The 21,163-nt window shown below is 39.5% G+C and overlaps 1 protein-coding gene across 3 annotated transcripts in view; it reads left to right on the top strand.

Annotated features, from left to right (window-relative positions):
- The window catches only part of LOC150104066 (multidrug resistance-associated protein 1-like), a 359,631-nt gene that overhangs the window by 174,916 nt on the left and 163,552 nt on the right, over window positions 1-21,163 (top strand). For all 3 annotated transcript variants that reach the window (XM_090397253.1, XM_090397254.1, XM_090397255.1), the window contains one exon: window positions 20,454-20,661. In XM_090397253.1, coding sequence (XP_090253379.1) covers window positions 20,454-20,661 — 208 coding nt within the window. The remainder of the gene's footprint in view (window positions 1-20,453; window positions 20,662-21,163) is intronic.

The raw sequence follows: 21,163 nt of genomic DNA, 5'->3' as shown, positions 1-21,163 counted from the left end.
TGTTTCTTAGGGGGGGACCTCCCTCGATGAGTCTTGATAGACTTGTTTCTTAGAAAGGACCTCCCATGATGAATCTTTTGACTCCATGGAGGCCTGAATAATTATAATAATAGTTCTTATAATCTCCCCACTGCATGTTAACCTATACAGCTAGACATCTCTCTCTCTACTGATAAACACACAAATGTTGACTGTGCATAGCACCACTAACGGAACTGGACTCGTGCCATTCTGTGGAAAGCATTGGGGTTGTACGAAATTTGTAACGGTATTTATGGAAAGACTGTGTGTGTATGTGTGTTTATCTGTCTGTGTGTCTATTCATTATATGTATTGACTGAAAAACAAAGGTATTTACTCAAAACTTGTTTACATTAAGGTGTAATAGACTAAATCAGATTTGATGTTCTGTATTCATAGAATTAGTTTGCAAAATTTTTTATAGTAATTATAAGATGGTAGTTGAATTTATTTACATCAAATCATATGTTACTTCAAGCTTTCTAAAACTGTAGCGGGAAGTAATTAGTAAACAGTGAATTTGTTAGTCTGTGCAAGTCTGTTCTTAAATTTATGGAACCTTACAGGATATTGTTAAATCATGCCCAGTTTGTCCTTAATGTTTCAAGATTATAAGATTGAGCTGATGTAACTTCACACAGGATATTTTGCGTTAATGCCTAATAATGCACCTATTGACAACATCAACTTGAAACTACTAGGTATACATTATATAGAAATTGCCAAACAAGCCTTTCACTGACTCCAAATTTTTCAGATTTACCACTAGTGCATTACTGGCATTGAATTAAGACATACTAAGATATATCATTGAGGAGGAGTGTAGAGATAATGAATAGTAAGATTGCCGAGTTGTGCGAGGCAAAGGAGGTTCAATTTATAAATCTGTGGAGTGAATTTGAAGGGAAGTTCAAATGTTATAAAGCTGATGGATTATATTTGAATGGGTTTGGTGTTGGGCATTTAGAAAGGCTATTGTTTTCGGAGGACAGAGTCAAAAAAGTTAATGTAGCAAATGATCAATCTAACTGTTAAACAGGATAGCACAAATCAACAGACAGCTGGCTATGCCCTTGACCTGGTTATTTAATAAGTCTTGCAGTGGGTAGGGTTACCAGGGAGCGGAAAGTTGGTAAAATAGTACCACTCCACAAGCATGTTTCTAGGACAGACGTTTCCAGTTATAGTCCAGTCTGTATAACTGTGGTTGTGATCAAGGTGTTGGAAAGATTGATTAGGAAATAGAATACAGGATTCGGTTGATGGACATAGCATTCTTTATGATAGTCAGCATGGATTTGTAAAGGGTAGGTTCTGTTTCAGCAGCTTATTTGCATTTTATGATAGAGTAATGATTTTGTTAGATGAGGGAGAATCATATATACAATGATATTCTTGGACTTGGCAAAAGTATTTGATTGTACACCAACTTATGTGATAATATATCTACTGAGGATGGGAATAGATAGTATGTTGATTAGATGGATCAGATATTGGCTCTCTGATACCACATAATGATACCAGCAGGTTGTGTATGATGGAACAGCATCTCAAAAAAGAAGGGTAACCATTGGCATACCCCAGGGTTCTGTTATTGGGTCCCTGCTATTTAACTTGTTTGTAAACGATATATCATGTGGACAGACTGGGGATCTTCAGTTATTTGCTGATGATGCAAAGTTGGGAAGCATTATAAGTAGCACTGCTGATCCTGAATCCCTTCAGGAAGATGCAGGCCTAGTTGGCAGAGTGGTTAGTGTATCCACTCTCCAGCCAAATGGCTGTGGGTTCGAATCCCGCCATGGGCACGGATGTTTGTGATTGTCTGTGAAAATACTAGTGGTGTGGTGGGAGGCAGTAGATGGTGCTGGTGTAGATGATGGATGGTGAGTGGTGGAGATGAAGAGTTGTAGAGTGGGTGCTCTCCTTCGATGAGTCTTGGACTCATCATTCATGAGCAATGGTTGACCCTAGACTGAAGTTTAGAGCGCATACTGCTAGTGTTGCACATCATAGTACTGTTATGATAAGAAGTACACTAACATGCAAGGATGTGCCACTGTATAAGGCACTGGTCAGACCATGCTTGGATTATTATGCTCAGATCTGGTTACCTGGTTTTCAACGTGATGTGGGGACATTGGAGAGGGTCCAGAGACGAGTCACTAAGACAATATCAGGAGTTTGGAATGCTAGATATGGAGAGAGGTTGAAGAAATATGGACTGCAGAGTTTGATGAATAGGAGGAAGAGAGGTGATATGATAGAGATGTTTAAGGTAGTGAGAGGATTTTATCAGATTAATCGAGAGGGGATTATAAAAGAGAAGGCAAGAGAGGAAGAACCAGAGTTCATTCCTGGAAGTTGTGAAGAAGGGTGTGAGGAGTAGATTTTTTACATGGAGAATTGTTAATGAATGGAATGCATTACCAGAATGTGTTCTTAATGCAGGGAGTATTAAGGACTTTAAGATTCTATATGATAAATATGTTGTCAGTTGAATGAACTTCCTACAATGAGTCTGTCTGCTCCATGGAGGGTGTAATAATAATCCATTTCTATATTTTTGACTGAAGCTAATGTATCTGACTTTTATTATTGCAGGGATCTCCATGGAATCAGGGAAAACTCATTGTGGGAAACTCACAATAACTGTTATTCACACGTACATGCCTACAAGTATCTTACCTCGTCTTAAACTCATTCACTGTCAGAATACAGCCCTCACAACTGCTTTTGGCAATCCATTAGAGCCACAAGAGAAATATCTGGTCTCTATACCTTTACTAATGACACTTTTACTTAACTTCCAGGGGTTACCTCTACTTCTTTCCTTACTCATGTATTAAAAAAATTCTTTTGTATCAATCTTATAGAACTCATTTAGTAAGTTATAAGTTTTTGTCATGTCTCTTTCCCACTTATAAACTAGTCTTCCATAACTCACAGACCATTAGTTTTTCTACATAGGGAGCATTCCATGAACCTCTCACCCTCTTGGGCACACAGCTCTGGATCCTCTCCACCATCTACAAGAAGCCAAGACATCAGATCTGCAGAATAGTCAAAATGCTGTTATATCATGATTGCTATATCTTTTGCTTTTTTAGTATGTTTAGACAACCAAGTAATCCATCAATTAAAGATACCAAGAAATTATATACTTGGTTTAGTCTTTATCCAAGTGTAAGCAAACAAGTTTGAGCGTGAGCTATTTTCAGGACTGGAGCAACTCATAGATAGAAGCTTATGACTTCATCACTTGCCTTGGTATCCCATAATGCAAAGCACCAAATCCTTATGGGTATGTATAATGCTATGCATTATGGGAAGTGTCTCTTCATTGAGAGCTAGACACAGAGGTGATACCAATTGATATTTATGACTTTAGGGGTGAAGCAAGATGCTTTTCATATTCCCTGCTATCTGTTGCGGTTACAGTGAGGGTAAAATTTATGAGCAGTCTGCTCACCCTGAATGGTCATGGAGATTATGCATTGCTATAGGAGATTAATATAGCTTTTGGTCTTCTATGTTTGAATATGTCCGTTGCCTCGTATGCTGCAGCTTGCTGAACCAAATCATTGGGGTGTATGGACGTCTTTAGGAAGAACTTAGATGCTAAGGATTGTAGGAAAGACTTGTTCTCAAGCACTTGTTCTGCACTCGTTATATTTTGATAATGTTAGTATTAAAGGTGTCTCCAGGCTGGAGAGGCATAGGTGATTATAGAATGAATCGTCATCTGGTATAGCTGCAATTTGATTCTTTTGCTGAGCTTGCTATTTCTATTATATTTCTATTAATTAGCGGATAGATCTGTGCGATGGCTTTAGATGCCTTTGCGCACGTAAGCTTGATGTGGTGGTTGAAAGATAGTAGCTTTCTGTCGAGAATTACACCCAGGTATTTTGTTTCTGTCTGCCAGGAAATTTTAGTATTGAATAGTAACACATCTCCTGCAGGAGATATTGGCCTTTTCGAGAAAAGAATGGCTGAGCTTTTTTGGGGGTTGACTTCCAATCTCCATTTGGAGAACCATCCCTCCAGCTTTAGAAGGTTTTTTTGAAGCTTTCTGGTAATGAAATGGGGTCAGAGAGATCTGGTTAGTATTTGAACCATTTTTAGTGAGGTACCGGCTGAGATAAGTTTGTGTAGGAGTCCAAAATGCCAGATTTTGTCAAATGCTTTGGATAGGTCTAGGAAAACAGCTCCTGTGCACTAGCTAGAGTTATAGCTGGTGGTGATGTATTCCACAATTCTGTGAATTTGCTGGGTAGTACTGTGGTGTTGCCGAAAACCAAACTGTTCTTTAGGGAGGATGTTTAGGTCATTTACTGAGGTTTGGAGTCGTGAGAGGATGATCTTCTCCACAACCTTACCCAGATTGGAGATGAGACTGATTGGACAATAATTTTGTGGTAGGTGTGGGGTCCTTGCTTGGCTTATGTATAGGGATCACATCAGCCAGTTTCCAGGTGGAAGTAAAATAGTGAAGTCTTAAGATTGCATTAATTATAATGGTCAGGTGCACTACAGCTTTTCGAGGCAACAGCTTGATCACCCTATTCGAAATGCCGTCTGGTCCAGGAGCTTTATTGTTTTTTAGTTTTTTAATAATATCATATAATTCAACATGTGATTGGGTGCAATATGGTCAGCACTGGTATCTGGGAGTTGTAATACGTGTCTGACTGTGGATTTTGTATAAGTGATTGAAATCTAAGCTGTTATATGAAGGTTTCCCCTGCACCTCTAGATTCTTTACTATGGCTTCTGCCTCATCTACATCTGGGTGAACTAGGTCCTGGTTAGAGATTATGAAGGGGAGGGATCTGTTTTTATTTTTGATGTTTCGCAGTAACTTCCAGATAGTGATCAATAGGTGAGATAGAGGCTAAACTTTCATTCCAAACTTGGTTTCTATGAGTATTAAGTGCATTTCTCACTGCCCCGTTCAATCTATTAAGAACTGCTTTGTCCTGAGGAGCGTGAGTGCTACAAAATCTCTTCCTAGCTCTGTTCTTCTCTCTGATCAGGTCCATAATATCCTTGCGCAAACGACCAGGCTTGGGAACAGGTTTGTTGAAAGTTGCAACCATTATAGTGGACTTAATTTATTGGGTGAGGCTAGTCACTGCAGATTGCACATCTTCTTCTGTGCATATGTGAGGGACAGGTCCAATTTGATCCCTAAGTGCTTTAGACAATCTGTCCCATGATATGCATGCGTGAAAGGGAGGAGAGAGGTATTCTTGTTCTCCCAGTTGTAGTAGAATTGGGTTGTGATCCGATGACAGCTCGTTTAGTGATTTAAGGCTGTACTGAAGTTTAATGTCCTACCGAACCAACTTTGATGAGTTGGTTCGGTAGGTCCAGCCACAACAGCATAGCTTGATCCTATGTAGTTGGAAAGGATGCAGCCATTCTTGTTGGTGGTCCTACTATTCCAGGCAGGGTGCTAGGAGTTTAAATCCCCAGCAATAATGATGGGTACTCTAACTCTTAAAATGGCATTTAGATCAGTGTGCAGTAGAGTTTTTAAGGGTGGACTGTAAGCTGAATTGATTTTCAATCTGCCGGCAGAGCTGGTGAAAACTTCCACGCCTGTAATTTCAAGGTTAGTGGTTGGTGGGTTGTTCACAGAATGGTGCTTAATATAATTTTTAATGAAGATGGCAGTGCCACCACCTCTGTAGTTGGATCTGTTATTTCTGTGCATGAGATAACCCCGAATTTTGGGACTATCAGAGGGTCTAAGGTGTGTTTCACTGATTAGAATAATATCAGGTTGGTATATGTAAGTGAAATCTTGTAGCTCCAGAATTTTGTTCCTTAAGCCATTCACATTCCATGCAGTGATCTGAAGAGAGGCAGGAATGAGTTTGTTTTTATTCATTTATGATTGCTGTGAGGGTGGCCTGTGTTTCTTGTAGGAATCTTTTAGTTGTGGTTGCTGAAGGGTTAGACAAGCATGTAGCATGTTAGTTAGAGAGGCTGTAATAACTGCTGTCAGATTAGTAGGTGATATTGGCTGATTTTGTTCTGATATTAGTTTGTTAGTACGGGCCACGTCAGCATAACTTCTTGTTTGCCTTTGGCTTTCACTGTCTTTGTAGGTCACTGACTGTTGCTGCTGAGTTTCAGGTTGAGGAGCAGGGGCCTCAGGTGATCTTTTACTAGAGGAAGAGGGCAGTTTAGTTGTCTCCATCCCTCTGTTTTTTGGGTGCTGAGTACATCCCTTGTAGTTTGCTGGATGAGGGCCACCACAGTTGGCACATTTAGCCAAGATGGTTTTTGGCTTGGTGCAGGTGTTAGTGGGGTGGTTCTTAGCACATTTCAGGCATTTGTACTCTGCTTTGCAGAGTTTTTGAGCATGGCCAAATTTCTGGCATCTATGGCATTGACCAGTAGATGCTCTTTTACGGAGTGGCTCTGGGATGATCTGGAGTCCACAAATTGATGTTAAATCGTGGATGTTCTTATAGGCTTTGTGGATCTCAGCCTAAGACCAGAGGCATAGGGGATTTGTCTGCTCTAGTCATTCTGCTGATCTTAATAGGTGGCAGGTCCTGGTGGTGGAAGTCAGCCTCAATTTCATCTGTAGTTACATCCTCCATGACACCCCCACAGTACTACCTTTTCTCTGAACTAAGAAAGGTGTGGTATTGAATGTTGCTAGAGTCTAACACTTTGGTCAGTTTCCTGTAATCAGTCACAGTAGCCAGCTGAATTTTTATACCATCATCAGTATTCTTGACTGAGAGATACTGTATATGTGAGTTTATCATGGTGGACCTTAATTGTGTCCATCTTTTCTTTTCCCAGAGGACTATTGGTGGAGCCCTCTCTTTTGTGGCGGTCGAGGGATTGGAACTGGGAGTACCCTCTTCTATACTAAAATCTATGGGAGGTTCTGTGTCAGTGGTTTTGTGCTTTTTGCACACACTCTTCAAAGTCTGGGGGAGACTGCAACTGAGTAATGAGCTTCTCATTTGTATCGTCCAAGTTATCTTCTGTGACTGCAGAGGGTGGGAATGAGTCAAAAAGCTTAACTTTTCTTGGCCAACTATCACTCAGAAGTTTTCCTAATCTGAGGAATTCATTATAAACCTCCTTGAAAATGGTCTCGTTCAGAGGTTTTACTAGCAAATCCCTTAAACATAATCTGGTGTTTTCCAGCACTACGATATATAGTTTAGTATGCTGATTAGGCTTAGAAGATGGTTTCCGATGGAACTAAAAATTTAAATTAAAGTAGTTACTCACCTGCGATTTACAAAAACTTTTCGTAATCAAAAAGCTTGATCAATACATGTGAACATAATACTGGACATGAAAGCATAAACTGCTAAAAAACATATCAATCAAATTCGCAATTCACCATCAAAAATATACGAAACACTAACATGCAAGCCACCATCTTGTTCTCCGAGGTGATGGACGCAGGACATATATGGCGCAGAGGATGAAGCTTGACGCTTTTCATATTCCCTGTTGTCTGTTTCGGGAGCAGTGATGGGAGAGATTTCTGAGCTATTTTAGCTCGCCCTGAGTGGGCAGAAGTGGTTATTCGTCATTGAGTGTTAGGATGGCTTTCGGTCTTTTATGTTTCCAGTGGTCATTACTGTCATAGTTTCTGGCTTGCTGTATTAGCTGGTTTGGATGCGTAGATGTCTTCATAAAGAATTTTTCTACTAGGGAGCATAGCAGTGGAGAGATGTAGGGGATATTTATGTCCCGGTGGATCTGGGTGTTCCTGATGAACCATGGGGCGTCCAGTATCATTCGCAGGCACTTGTTCTGTAGTCTTTGTAGCTTGAGGATGTTTGTCTTATAGGTATGGCTCCAGGCTGGGGAGGCGTATATAACTGTGGGACGGATCACTGTCTTGTACAGTAGAATTTTGTTTCTTGAGCTTAGTTTGCTGTGTCTGTTGATCAAGGGGTATAGCTGGACGATAACTTTTGAAGCTTTGGTGCATGTGCTCTTGATGTGGCTGTTGAAGCACAATCGCTTATCGAGAAGTATTCCGAGGTATTTTGCTTCAGTTTTCCAGGGAATTTTAGAGTTGAACAGGGCGATGTCTCCTTTGGGGGATGCTAGTCTTCTTGTGAAGAGTATCATTTTGCTTTTCTGGGGGTTTAATTGTAATCGCCAGTCTTTAAACCATTTTTCTAGATTCAGGATGGTGTCTTGTAGTTTTTTGGTAACGAGATGTCGTTGGCAAGATCTGGCTAGAATAGCTGTGTCATCTGCATAAAGGGCGATGGTGGATGTGAGAGGATTTTGAGGGATGTCTGCCATATAGATGTTGAACAGGATCGGGGCTAGCAGTGATCCTTGAACTCCAGTGAGGATTTTCTGTTGGGGCTGAGACTGTTTCATTGATTTTGACTTGCATCCTCCTGTTGGAGAGGTATGATTTGATCAGGTGTATCATGTTTAGTGGAAGGTTAGCGATGATAAGTTTGTAGAGGAGGCCTTGGTGCCAGATCTTATCGAAGGCCTTTGAGATGTCTAGGAAGATGGCTCCAGTGTGTTGATTCCAATTAAATCCTGTGGTGATGTATTCTACCAGTCTATGGATTTGATGAGTGGTGCTGTGGTTTTGACGGAAACCAAATTGTTCTTGTGGAATGATATTTAGTTGGTTGACATGATCTTGGAGTCTGATGAGGATGATTTTCTCAGCTATTTTCCCTAAATTAGCAGGCTGATGGGATGGTAATTTTCAGGTAGGTGTGGGTCTTTGTCTGGTTTGTGAATTGGGATGATGTCAGCTATTTTCCATGACTGGGGGAAGTGCTGCTATTTGAGGATGGAGTTTATGATGTTTGCCAGATGTGCTATGGCTTTGCATGGTAGTGCCTTGATGACTTCGTTAGTGATGCTGTCAGGACCTGGGGCTTTTTTGATCTTGAGATGGTTGATGATGCCAATTATTTCGGTAGGTGAGGTAGGCATTATAGGACTTGGATTGACATCGGGAAGATTTACTGTGAACCTGACTTTACGATGGATCTTGTATATATGGCTGTTTAGGTTCTTGTATGCGGGACTGCATTGTTTCTCTAGGTTTCTTGCTATGGCTTTGGCTTTGTCAGCATCTGTGTATGCAAGGTGCTGTTCTGCTTGCAGAGGGGGGGGGTTGCACTTGTTCCTGAGGTTGTTAAGGAATTTCTATATAGAATGATCTGCTGTAGAGATGGAGGTGAGCTTGTTGTCCCATTGTTGGTTCCTGTGGTCCTGGAGAGCTTCTCGGACAGATTTGTTTAATCTGTTGAGGGCTGTTTTGTCCTGGGGAGCACGAGTGTTGTGATATCTTTTTCTTTGTCTGTTTTTTTCCCTTATTAAGTCCATGATTTCTTCCGGGAGACTATTTTATTTGTGGGTAATCATGGATACTGTGGCTGCTGTTATGGCTTTATTGATTTGATTGGGGAGGTTCTTTATTGCCGTGTCTATTTCTTCCTTGGCTTCTATATGGGGAACTGGACCAATGTGTTCTGGTAGTACTTTCCTAAGTTTCTCCCAGATGATGGAGGTTTGGTGTGTGTGTGGGGGGAAGGTGACTGGTCATTGTTCCCTAAATGAAGTAGGATTGGGTTGTGGTCTGATGATAATTCGTTCAGCGCTTGAATGCTGTGCTGGTATTTGATGTTGTGTAGAATGGTGATGTCTAGAATGTCGGCTGTGCCAGTTGGGCTGTGGTGGGTTGGTTCAGTGGGTCCTGTTACAACAGCATTGTTTAATCCTGTGTAGCTGAAGAGGATATGGCCATTTTTATTTGTGGCTCTGCTGTTCCAGGAGGGATGTTTGGAGTTTGTCCCCAGCAATGATGATGGATTCATTTGTGCCTAGTACAGCATCCAAGTCAGAAAATAGTAGGGTCTTAGCGGGGGAGTTGTAGGCGGCGTAGATTTTAAGTCTTCCAGTTGAATTTGTGTGGACTTCTCCACCAGTGAGTTCTAGGTTGGGGGGGGGGGGGTGAGTATTCCATTGTGCCTGATGCAGTTCCTGATAAATATGGCTGTACCACCACCTCTGTAGTCCAGTCGGTCATTTCTATATAGTGTGTAGCCTCTCGATTTTGGATTGTCTGCAGGTCTTAGATGAGCTTCATTAATTAGGATGACGTCAGGGTTGTATCTGTGAGAGAATTCTTGAAGCTCCAGTGTCTTGTTTTTTAGGCCACTGGCATTCCAAGCGGTGATCTGTAGTGAGTCTGGGAGTAATCTAGTTTTATTCATTAACAAGCATTGATAATATGGTTTGAGTTTCTTTTAGAAATCTTTTTGTGGAGTTTGGTGAAGGGTTTGACTTACTGAAGTCTCAAAGCATGTTTGCCAATGAGGCTGTGATGACTGTTCTCATGTTTGGAAGAATTTGGTCCTGCTGGATATCTTTGGATGAGTGTGCTACTTCGGCATATGTCCTGATTCGACAGTGGCTTTCCAGACTGTTGGTATTTTCCATTTGTGAGAGCTGGTATTTTGTTGTCTTTTGTTGGGTGTCAGGCAACTGGGGAGCCATCAACTCTGGTGCCTGTGGGGCAGAGTTGAGAGATCTGTTTCTGTTTGTTGTCTGTTTTATTCTTAGGGTAGTGACTGCAGCCTCTGTAGTTTGCCGGGTGGGGGCCCTGCAGTTCACGCATTTGGCTGGTGAGGTCCTGGGTTTTGAGCAGGTTGCTGTGGGGTGGTTTTGCCCACATTTGAGGCATTTGTAGTCTGCTCTGCAGAGTTTCTGTGCATGTCCGTACTTCTGACATCTGTAGCACTGGCCTGACGAGGCTCTTTTTCTTAGTGGTTCTGTTGTGATTTTCAGACCACAGATCATTGTTAAGTTGTATATGTTCTTGTGTGTGTTGGGTATCTCAACGAGTACTAGGGGCATTGGACTCTTGTCAGCCCGTAGCATTCTGCTAACCTTGACAGGTGGGAGATCGTGGAGGCAGAGGTCTTCAGTAATTTCATCTGTGCAGATGTTTTCTGTTACTCCCCTGAGTACAACTTTTAGGTTTTTCTCCGACTTCAGTGAGTAAGTATGATATTTAATATTTGACTCATCCATGGTTTTTGTGAGGAATCTGTAGTCGCCTACTATGGCAGGCTGGATTTTAACTCTGTCGTCTATGTTTTTTGCCCATGAATAGGCAATTTGGTGGTTTTGCATAATAGGCCTAAGGGCTGTCAAACGTTCTTTTTCCCGTAGAACAATTGGAGGAACTTTTTCGTTGTTCGGTGTGGGGAGGTCAGTGTTGGGGCTATCTTCTTCCATCCCCCCCCACCCCGTTTATCTGAGTCTCTGCTGTTTTACATTTTTTCCGAGCATGGGTTTCTGTATCATGTTTTGGAGTGGGAGCAGAGATTATCAGGTTCATCTTCCCTTCTTCCCCTGGTGTTGAGTTGTCCCCTTCTGTGGAGTCGTCTGTTGCTGAATATAGGTTTAGAAACCCTGGCCACTTTACCTCAAATTTCTTCAACAGTTTTTTGAGGAGGTCGAGCACCAGCTTCTTATCCAATGATTGGATAAAGTCATCAGGACTTAAACTGTTCATGTTTAAAATATTCAAATATATGCTTACCTGAGCTGGATCTCAAGGACTTCTGTATAGCGTATAAACACAAAATACAACACACTAAAGGATTATCGTGAAACCGCAATCACTAATTAACAACACAATCATCAGCTACTTGTTTACTTTTGCTTTCTGCTTATATCAAAACTCTGAATCAACACTCCGTATTATTCATAACAACTATCAAAATCACTGATCATATATATAAACACTTGGCAATTGCCATCATGCACCAGCGCCCTCCCCCTGAGGTGATGCAAAGTTGAAGTATTTCATGTCATATTTTCATATACAAACTGTTAAAAGGTGTCGCACCTTATTATTAAAATACTCTGTATTGGAGATAGTTGTTGGAAGTTTTTCCACTTGGTTATACCATCAATTAAAGATATCAAGAAATTATATGCTTGGTTTAATCCTTCTAAAACTTTCAACATCTGTCTCTAATCCAGAGTATTTTAATAATAAGGTGTGATGCCTTTTGGCAACTCTTATTTGAAAATATGACTTATGCATTACTTCAACCTTGGTATCACCTCTGGGTCTGGCTCCCACTGTCAAGACCTCAACAAAGGTCGAAATCAGTCTGGGTGGTGACCCTTCCCATAATGCATAGCATTCTATATACCCATAAGGATATGTGCTTTGCATTATGGGATACCAAGGCAAGTGATGCGAAGTCGTAAGCTTCTGTCTGAGTTGCCCCAGTCCTGAAAATAGCTCAAGCACAAACTTGTTTGCTTACACTTGGATAAAGAATTAAACCAAGTATATAATTTCTTGGTATCTTTAATTGATAATATAACTAAGTGGAAAACTTCCAACAACTAATCAAGTAATCCTTGAGCTCTTTTGGCAACATTTTAATATTTAATATGTCCTCTGAATTTCAACTCTGTACACCATGTATCCCCAGATTCTCATCCTTATCAATTTCCTGCAATCCAGTACCATCAATGTGATAGAGTATGCAATCTTTTCAATCCAAAGTGCATAATCTTACATTTGTCAACATTAACTTGACAACCATCTTCCACCCACCATGCCAGTTTATTTAAATCATCCTGCATAATCTGTCACTTTTATTAACTGTTGTCCTCAAAGTTTCTCATCATCCACAAACAAATGAATACTCCCCTCAAATCATACCTTATGCCTGTAATATATACAAGTGGTCATGGTAGAGTCCTGATTCTCTCCACTAGTCACCTTTGTTCTCCTGGATTCTATTCTCACTATACTGCTTTCTAGTATCTGTCAGCTATCCATCTTATTCTACCAACTCATATCCATTCCTATTTGCTCCAACTTATTTAGCTATAATATTTCTCTTATCCAACTCAGCTGCCACTGTTATAAAATGTGAGTATATTGCTAAAGCAGGATCTATCTACCTTTCACTAAACCATGTTTTCCACCATATAGTATCATTCCTATCAACCCATTCCTAAATTCTACCTTTGTGAACCTAAACTACCACTTTTGAGATACTAATCGGTCTGAAATTTGCTATTTCTGTCTTGGAGCCTCATTATTTAAAGGTACTAACTTGGTCTCTTTCCACTTTCTCTGAACTGTGCCAGAAATGATTTAGTTGGGTCAGAGGCATCTTGGATATTTTCATAGCACACAGGCTAACAAGCCATCCAATCTCATTGCTGTATTCACATTCATATATATATTACTCACTATTCTTAGCACCTGCGGTTTGTGAACCCCAGTTTCTCACATCAGCCTTTGTTACATTGTCTTCTCTTGACTGATGCACCTTTGCAAAATGATCACTTAGTATCTCAGGTATTTCTGTTTGTCACTTTCCTGTCAGATCTGATTAAAGTTATTCTCTTCATAATTATTCTTCCTGTGTCTTGTTACAGGAAAAAAAACACTCTTTTTGAATTTACTTTGGCCTGCTTAGCTAATTTTCTCTCATAATCTGATTTAGCCTTTCTTTCCATACTGGTCGCCCTTGCCTGCACTTTGCACTGTTCATGAGCATGCTGATGACATTTTTCTTTATATTCCCTCCACAATGTTATTTTAGTTCCTGCTTTATTATACTGTTCATCCATTTAGCTTCTATTTGGCTTACCCTTCTGATCCTGGAATTGCAGTCTTGATACTACTTCTCTTACCCCCCCCCCCTCCAGCCATTTCCTATGCACTATTGGCATTCTTCCTTTGTGCCTACTTATTCCAAGGCATTGCTCTAAGTTGCCTCGTAAGTTTGTTTTTATTGCTGGCTTTGTAGTAACACATATACCTTCTTAACCGTAAACTCCACATGTTTAGCAGTCTCCTAGAACAAGATGGCATAGTCATTTTATTCAATCAGAGGCAGAGGGCATCTACCTTGATTATGAAAATATCTGATGCTATCACCAGATCCACTACTGTTAAATCCTGCTCTTCCTTGTATCATATGTTGTTTCAGGTAATTACCCTCAGTAACTGTCACCCTGTCCTCCTCCTAATCAGCATTTTCATAGTTGAAGTCTCCCATAAAGCTCAGTCTGCACCAATTGTGCTAATCTGTTGAAGCATGGTATCTACATCTTTGTGTGCATCACCTTCCCCAGATTTATAGCAGCAACCAACAATATATTTTGTACTATTGGTTATTATCTCACAACAGATAATCTCAAATGAATCATCTCGCTCAGTCCTAAGATCCCTTTTCTTTTTTGATGGTTTGATTTCTGCCTGTATATTGATAGCAGTATAAACTGAAATGGCTGTATAATTAGTAAAATCCTAAAATAGTACTATAAATAATACAGTATATAAATCTTTTTTGAGTATAGAATCATTTAATTTTAGTGCATTTTTAATAGCAAAAATAGCTTGTTAAAGGCAGACTAACTTTAATTTTTTTAAAAATTATTAACATCTGACCTCAATGGAGTCAAACTTGTCATGGAAGGTATACACTATTTCACACAAATCTCATCTAGCTGTGCCTTAAATGGATTCAATGTATCTACATTTCACAACACACTCACAGTGCATTCCACTCATCAACCACTCTCCATGCAAAGAACCTTCTCCTCACTCCTCTGCTCACACCCTCCTTATATAGTTTCCAGGGGTGCCATCTTTTTCTACTCCATCTCCCATTCTATGAAAATTTCTTCCATGTCAACCTGCTAATTATCTCTGACTAACTTATATCTTAATCATATCCCCCCCTCCTCCTCCTATTCACAAAGCTTTGCGATTTACATTTTTTTCAATTTGTCTTCATGCTCCTCATTCCTATGATACTGAATATTCCCAAGACTGCTGACCACCTTCTTGTGAATCTTCCCTGGACCCTTTCTAAAGTATCCTCATCACCATGAAAACTCAGTGCCACATCTGTGCATAGTAATCCATATGAGGCCTTATACAAAGGAATCATAACCTCTTTATTTCTATGACTGAATTTCAGGTCCTTGTCGCCCACCACTCCCTGATCTCTTATCTCCTCCACCTCCTTTAAAGTTTCCTCACCAAGTGTATACTTATTATCCCATCGTTGCTTTCTAAATTTCAAAACCTTGCACTTAACAACATTGAACTGACAGTTCCATACTGTTGCCCACTCATGCAATCTATTCAAGTTGTCTTGTAAAGCTACATCTACCTGACTCTGCAATGCTCTCACCAATTTTGCATCATCTGCAAACGTTAAATGCATCCCAATATCATTAATATACAAGTTGGTCAACAATGGTCCCAATACAGATCCTTAAAGCATACCACTAGTGACTTTCCCTCTTTCTGAATCCCCCCTTATATACAGGGTGTTCCAGAATTAGCTGTCTATTTCAGTTAAATTGAATGAATTTTTTAAAAACTTGTGTTTATTGGTGTGTATCATGTATAATGTGTTCTAAATATAAAAATTTCTACATTATTTCATAATTTTATTTTCATCTCCTTTCAGAACCCTAACCCTAATAATGAATATACAAGAATGTATCTTTGTTGTAATATCCTGCATCAAAGGAGTGCGATGTAATGAAATCAGAGAAAGATTTCACTGGATCCATACATGACAAGGTGGGAAGAGGATGCTCAAGGACAGCACATAATAGTATCAAAGGAGTACGATAATTTGAGGATGAACCAACAATGCCGGCTATGGAAGCCAGTCGAAGACTCAACATATTCAAGACAACAGTTCATAGAATCTTGCATTTGACACTGATGAAAAAGGCTTATCACATTCAGTACTGCATGCCTCAAATGAAGAGGATTATCCAAATTGAGCAGTAAGGTGTGCAGAATTTGTGGATCAGATTGAAAACTGGAAGTTTATTGCATAGTCAATCAACACAATTGTTGTATCTGGTCCAATGAAAAACCATCTGAAGTCATAGAATGGCAAAGAGACTCTCCAAAAGTTAATATGTGGTTTAGAATGAATAAATCTAAAATTTATTTCCTGTCTACCTTGATATGCTTCAGCAGTTTCTCGAACCACAGCTTCTTGATAATGTTGTGTTTCAACAAGATGGAGCACCATGTCATTATGCACTAATTGTCCAAGAATACTTCAACAGATGCTTTCCAAATCAGTGGATTGGACATGGAGGACCTCGACCTTGGCCTCCACATTCTCCAGATTTGACACCTCCCTGGATTTCTTTGCATGAAGTTTCATAAAAGCAAAGGTTTATTGCCAAAAGATCAATAGTTTAGCTGAACTTAAAGAACACATTCAGTTGGCAGTGCAGGACAACTTCTGAAATGCTTCAAAATGCATTTCATAATGTTAAAGATAGATTTGAAATTTGCGGGATACAGACAGAGCACATTGAAAGTTCTCAATAAAGATTTCTTGGACCACATTAGTTATATTGACTTAGGTTTATAAATCTATCTGTTTTTGTATCATAATTAGGTAATAAACATGAAATTATGTCATTTAATAGATTTGTCTGATTTCATAAAATAGATAGCTAATTCTGGGACGCCATGTATAACTTTCTGATATCTGACAGCTAGTCACAGATTCAACTCACTAGTCTGTTATCCAGTCCTATCTGTTTCAGTTTATTTAACAGCTTGTTATGTGGCAGTCTTTCAAAGGCAGGGGAAGTCTTTATCAAAAGCTTTGCAAAATCTAAGTATACCACTGTATGTGCATCTCCCTTGTCCAAGATATTTGTCACCTTGTTATAGTACATAAGTTGGTAAAGAATGATCTCCCTTTAACAAACCCATGTTGACAAGCACAGAGAATACTGCTGTTATCAACCCATTTCTGTATCCAAGTTCTCACCAATATCTCTTGTACCTTAAACATAACTCTGAATATACAGATTGGCTTATAATTTGTAGCCACAGCCTTATTACCACCTTTATGAATTGGAACAATTTTGCCTTCTTTCCACTCTCCTAGAACTTGTGCTGTTATAAGACTCATGTTAAACAGGCATGCCAAGCCAATTCCCTTGAACATTCCCTTAAGACATGTGCTGATATGTCATCAAATTCGTTATAAATTGTTCATTGAATACCTCAACTATGTCTTCTGTAGCAGTTACCATTCTACATTTTCATGCATTAACATCAACCAATAAATATATCTGAAAACTTAGAGAGGTTTTGTCACCTTGTTATATAGTAGATACAACTACTCATGTTTACAACATGAGTAGTTGTATCTACTCATGTTGTAGGTTTGCTGTTATTACCAACTGAGTCACTTACCTGGCCTGCTCTTTATACTTCTCATGCAATTGATTGCTACTATTACTCTCCTTGAGCTGCTTCCACAGTATCCTTTTCTTCAAAATTTCATGCTTAATCCATTTATTCATCCATCTGACACCTACTTTATTCAGTTTTTTGACCTTTGGAATGCATTTTCACATTGATGTTGTTAAATATGTTTAGATTAATTCACATGCAGCATTTATCCCCCTTCTGCTGAACACCTCATTCTATGCTACAGCTCCAAGCTGTCTCCTAAGCTTTTCATAATCACCAGCTTTGTAATTCCACATATATCATTTACTTACAAAAGTTCTCGTATAGATCACCACAACCCAGTTGATCACTTTATGTTGCTCTCACTCTCAACAACTGGAGGGAAGTGCAAAACCCAAATCACAATTACATTTTGTAATGAAATGATCAGGTCTAAAATTCTGAATTCTCATGTGTCCCCTTTTATGTATGGCCTAAGATAGTTCTCTCAAGAAATTAATTTTCTTTATTCTCAAATGCTATCTTTTCATTCCAGTCTCTACTGCTATAATAATAATTACCCTTCTACTTGTTCACTAACCAAAGTTGCCTTCATCACCACTCCACATATTCCCTTGCCTTTAGTAGCATATCACTAACTATCTCTTCCTGTTAACCTCCTCACACCATACTGACTTGAAGCCATTGCCACTGTTTACATCTTGCACCTCCACTTTGTGCAGACATAATTTATCTGCTTTCATCAATAGCAACCCCCCCCCCCCCACTTCCGTCTTTTTCTTTCTATCCTCACAGAAAACATCATACCCTTCCATTTCAATTTCCATAGCCAACCATGTTCTACTTACTCCAACAATTTTTGGACAAATAAACTCAATCAACAAAACCATTTTGTCTCTTATTCCTGATGCTCCTGGCATTTGTAAAGAAACATTGCAATTCATTTGGTCTATAACCAGTCTTATCCATATCACACGTCTATGTTGTGATTGCCTAGCCATTCCCAATTTCCTTTATCACCATTTACCCTATCTGTCTCTTCAGATTCAAATGCATCTTCCCATACTAACCATCCTCACACACATTCACTACTACTTCCAACATCCACTCTCGTTATACTGTCTCCATTTCCATCTTGCATTCTTGTTCTGTTATCACCATTCACAGTACTATGCTCATTTACAGTCTCATCAGTCTCACCAGTTCCTCTGACCTGAACTTTTGCTTCACCCCTTACTTCTTTAGCTCACATAGCTCATTATTCTTCCTTGCAGCAAGTCTGACTACACCAAATCCATTCAAATGCAATTGTCACTTTTGTATGTTTCTATCCTTTTGTAAAGTACCTCGTGATAAATTGATAGTCAAACTAGAGCAGATGGTGTTGGATATTAGATTAGTGCATTGGATTGGAGATTGGCTATCTGATAGGTATCAACAAGTTGTGTATGGGGAGCGATATCCAGGAAAAGGAAAGTCACTAGTGGAGTGTCTCAGGGGTCTGTTTTAGGGCCATTACTGTTTAACTTGTATATTAATTATATGTGACGATTTGGATGGAGATATTCAATTGTTTGCAGATGATGCAAAATTGGGACGAACCATGAAGAGTAGTAAAGATGTTGTGGCCTTGCAGGAAGGCTTGAATAAATTGAGTGATTGGGCATGGAAATGGGGATATGAGTTCAATGTTGCAAAATGTAAGGTTTTAAAATTTGGAAAACAAAGATGGGATGCAAAATTTATGCTTGGTGAGTATATATTGTTGGAGGTGGAAGAAATAAGAGATCTGGGGGTGATAATGGATAAGGATCTGAAATTTAGGGGACACATAACCAAAATTATGAAGACAACACAAAGGCTTCTGGGAATGATGTGGAGGACACTGGCGTGTAGAAGTAGAGAGATTCTTGTTCCTTTGTATAAGGCTTTGATTAGGCCACACATGGATTATTGTGCCCAGATTTGGTCACCTGGTTTTCAGAAGGGTAAAGATATGTTGGAAAGGGTCCAAAGGCTACTGACTAAGGTAGTTTCTGACTTCTGGAATGTTGAGCATGAGGAAAGATTGAGAAGATGTAATTTGCAGAGTCTGGTGGACAGGAGGAAGAGAGGAGATATGATAGACTTATAAGTTATTAAGGGGTTGTTATAGGATCAATGCTGCAGAATGCAAGAGAGGTTCTACAGAAAATAGTGGGAGATCGGGAGAGAACCAGAGGTCATTCCTGGAAACTGTATAAGGAGGGTGTGAGTAGGGGAGTGAGAGGCAGGTTTTTTCATGCAGAGTTGTAAACGATTGGAATGCCTTGCCTGAGAGTGTGGTGTCTGCAGGGAGTTTGAATGTGTTCAAGGCACAGTACATGAGCTGTGTGATAAAAGGACCTCCCAGATGAGTCTTTGACTCCATGAGGTCTTGGGGTAATAATAATAGTATAATATATCCTTCCCTCAAATGTCTCCCACACATTTGCAAACTCCACTCCCTTCTCACACAGCTCTGTCCGCATATCATTCATGATCCCTGCTCTCTATCTCAACTCACCCGTATCATACCTAGGCAACACATTGTCCAACTTTCCGACCACACTGTTATCTTTCACTCTCATCCACAATCTGCTGATATCCATTCTTACATGCTCTTTTTCTCTGCTTTCCTTTGTTGTAACCTTTTTGTAGTCATCCTTTCTTAGCCACCAAAACTTCTTATCTCACTGGGCACATTTTTCATTTCATTTCTCATTCTAATGAACTCATTTTTCAAGTCTTGCATCCTGGCAATTACAATGTCTATCAGTCTATCATTCAGAGTTGTCTTTTTTTTTTTCAGTTGCTCCAGCTCATAAAAATATGAATCTTTGGTTATGTACTTTAGTAGTATGAATCGTGTATTTAATTTTTGATAAAAATGTTATTCATACCAGCAAAGGTTGGTCGATTGGTAGAGCCTCTGCTAATAATGGCTCATGCAAAAAGTTAAGCAGGTTTGAGCGTGGTTAGTAGTTGGAAGTGAACAATTGTTCGATGCTGTTGGTGCACACTCCTTCGATGAGTCTTTGGACTCCCTGGGGGTGTCACATAATAATAATTTTAAGCAGCTCTTAAGATGCGATTTCTTTGTATATGATGAATTCATCTTTTTTGTCTACAGGTAAAGTGGACAGTATATCGGGAATATCTTGGATCACTTGGATATATATGGGTTGCTGTCATTATCATTTCCAATTTCTGTGGCCAAGGATTTTCTGTGGGAGCAAATGTATGGCTTAGTGAATGGAGCTCAGATGTCACGTATAGTTCTCAACCCAATTCTACGTACATGCGTTTAGGAGTGTACGGAGCTCTTGGAGTTGCACAAGGTAGGATCAGGTTTTTTATACATTTGCTAGGCAATATGTATTACTTTGTTAAAAATAAAAAAAAATAGACATAATTTCATTTGTATTCTGGGAAAAATTTAGCAGCTCAAAACTTTTTACATATTTTGTGGACAATGTGAATTATAATATGTAAATCAGTACTCTTGTTTACCAGAAGAAATTTATTTAGAATATAAAGTTATTATTATTATTCAGGCCTCCATGGAATCAAAAGACTCATCGAGCGGAGGTCCCCCATAAGAAACACAAAGTCTATCATACCACTCCTTAAACTCATTGACCGTTCTCGCTCACTCCATCAGGCAAAGCATTCCACGGTTCAGCCACCCTCCACACAAAGAAACCACCCCTTACCCTCTTGCTCACAGTTTCCTTTCGTAACTTCCAGGGAAGTTTATAGGAGAAGCAATAAGATTTATTCACATCAGATTTCCATGAAGTCACTTATCATGGAGGATCCACACTCGCACAAAAAGATCAT

This window comes from Typopeltis vanoorti, chromosome 8 (genome assembly GCF_054136105.1).
Source record: "Typopeltis vanoorti isolate ZY-2024b chromosome 8, IOZ_Tvanoo_1.0, whole genome shotgun sequence".
Taxonomy (NCBI): Eukaryota; Metazoa; Arthropoda; class Arachnida; order Uropygi; family Thelyphonidae; genus Typopeltis; species Typopeltis vanoorti.
Note: the sequence above shows the minus strand (reverse complement) of the source record. Positions and strands in the feature narration are given on the sequence as shown.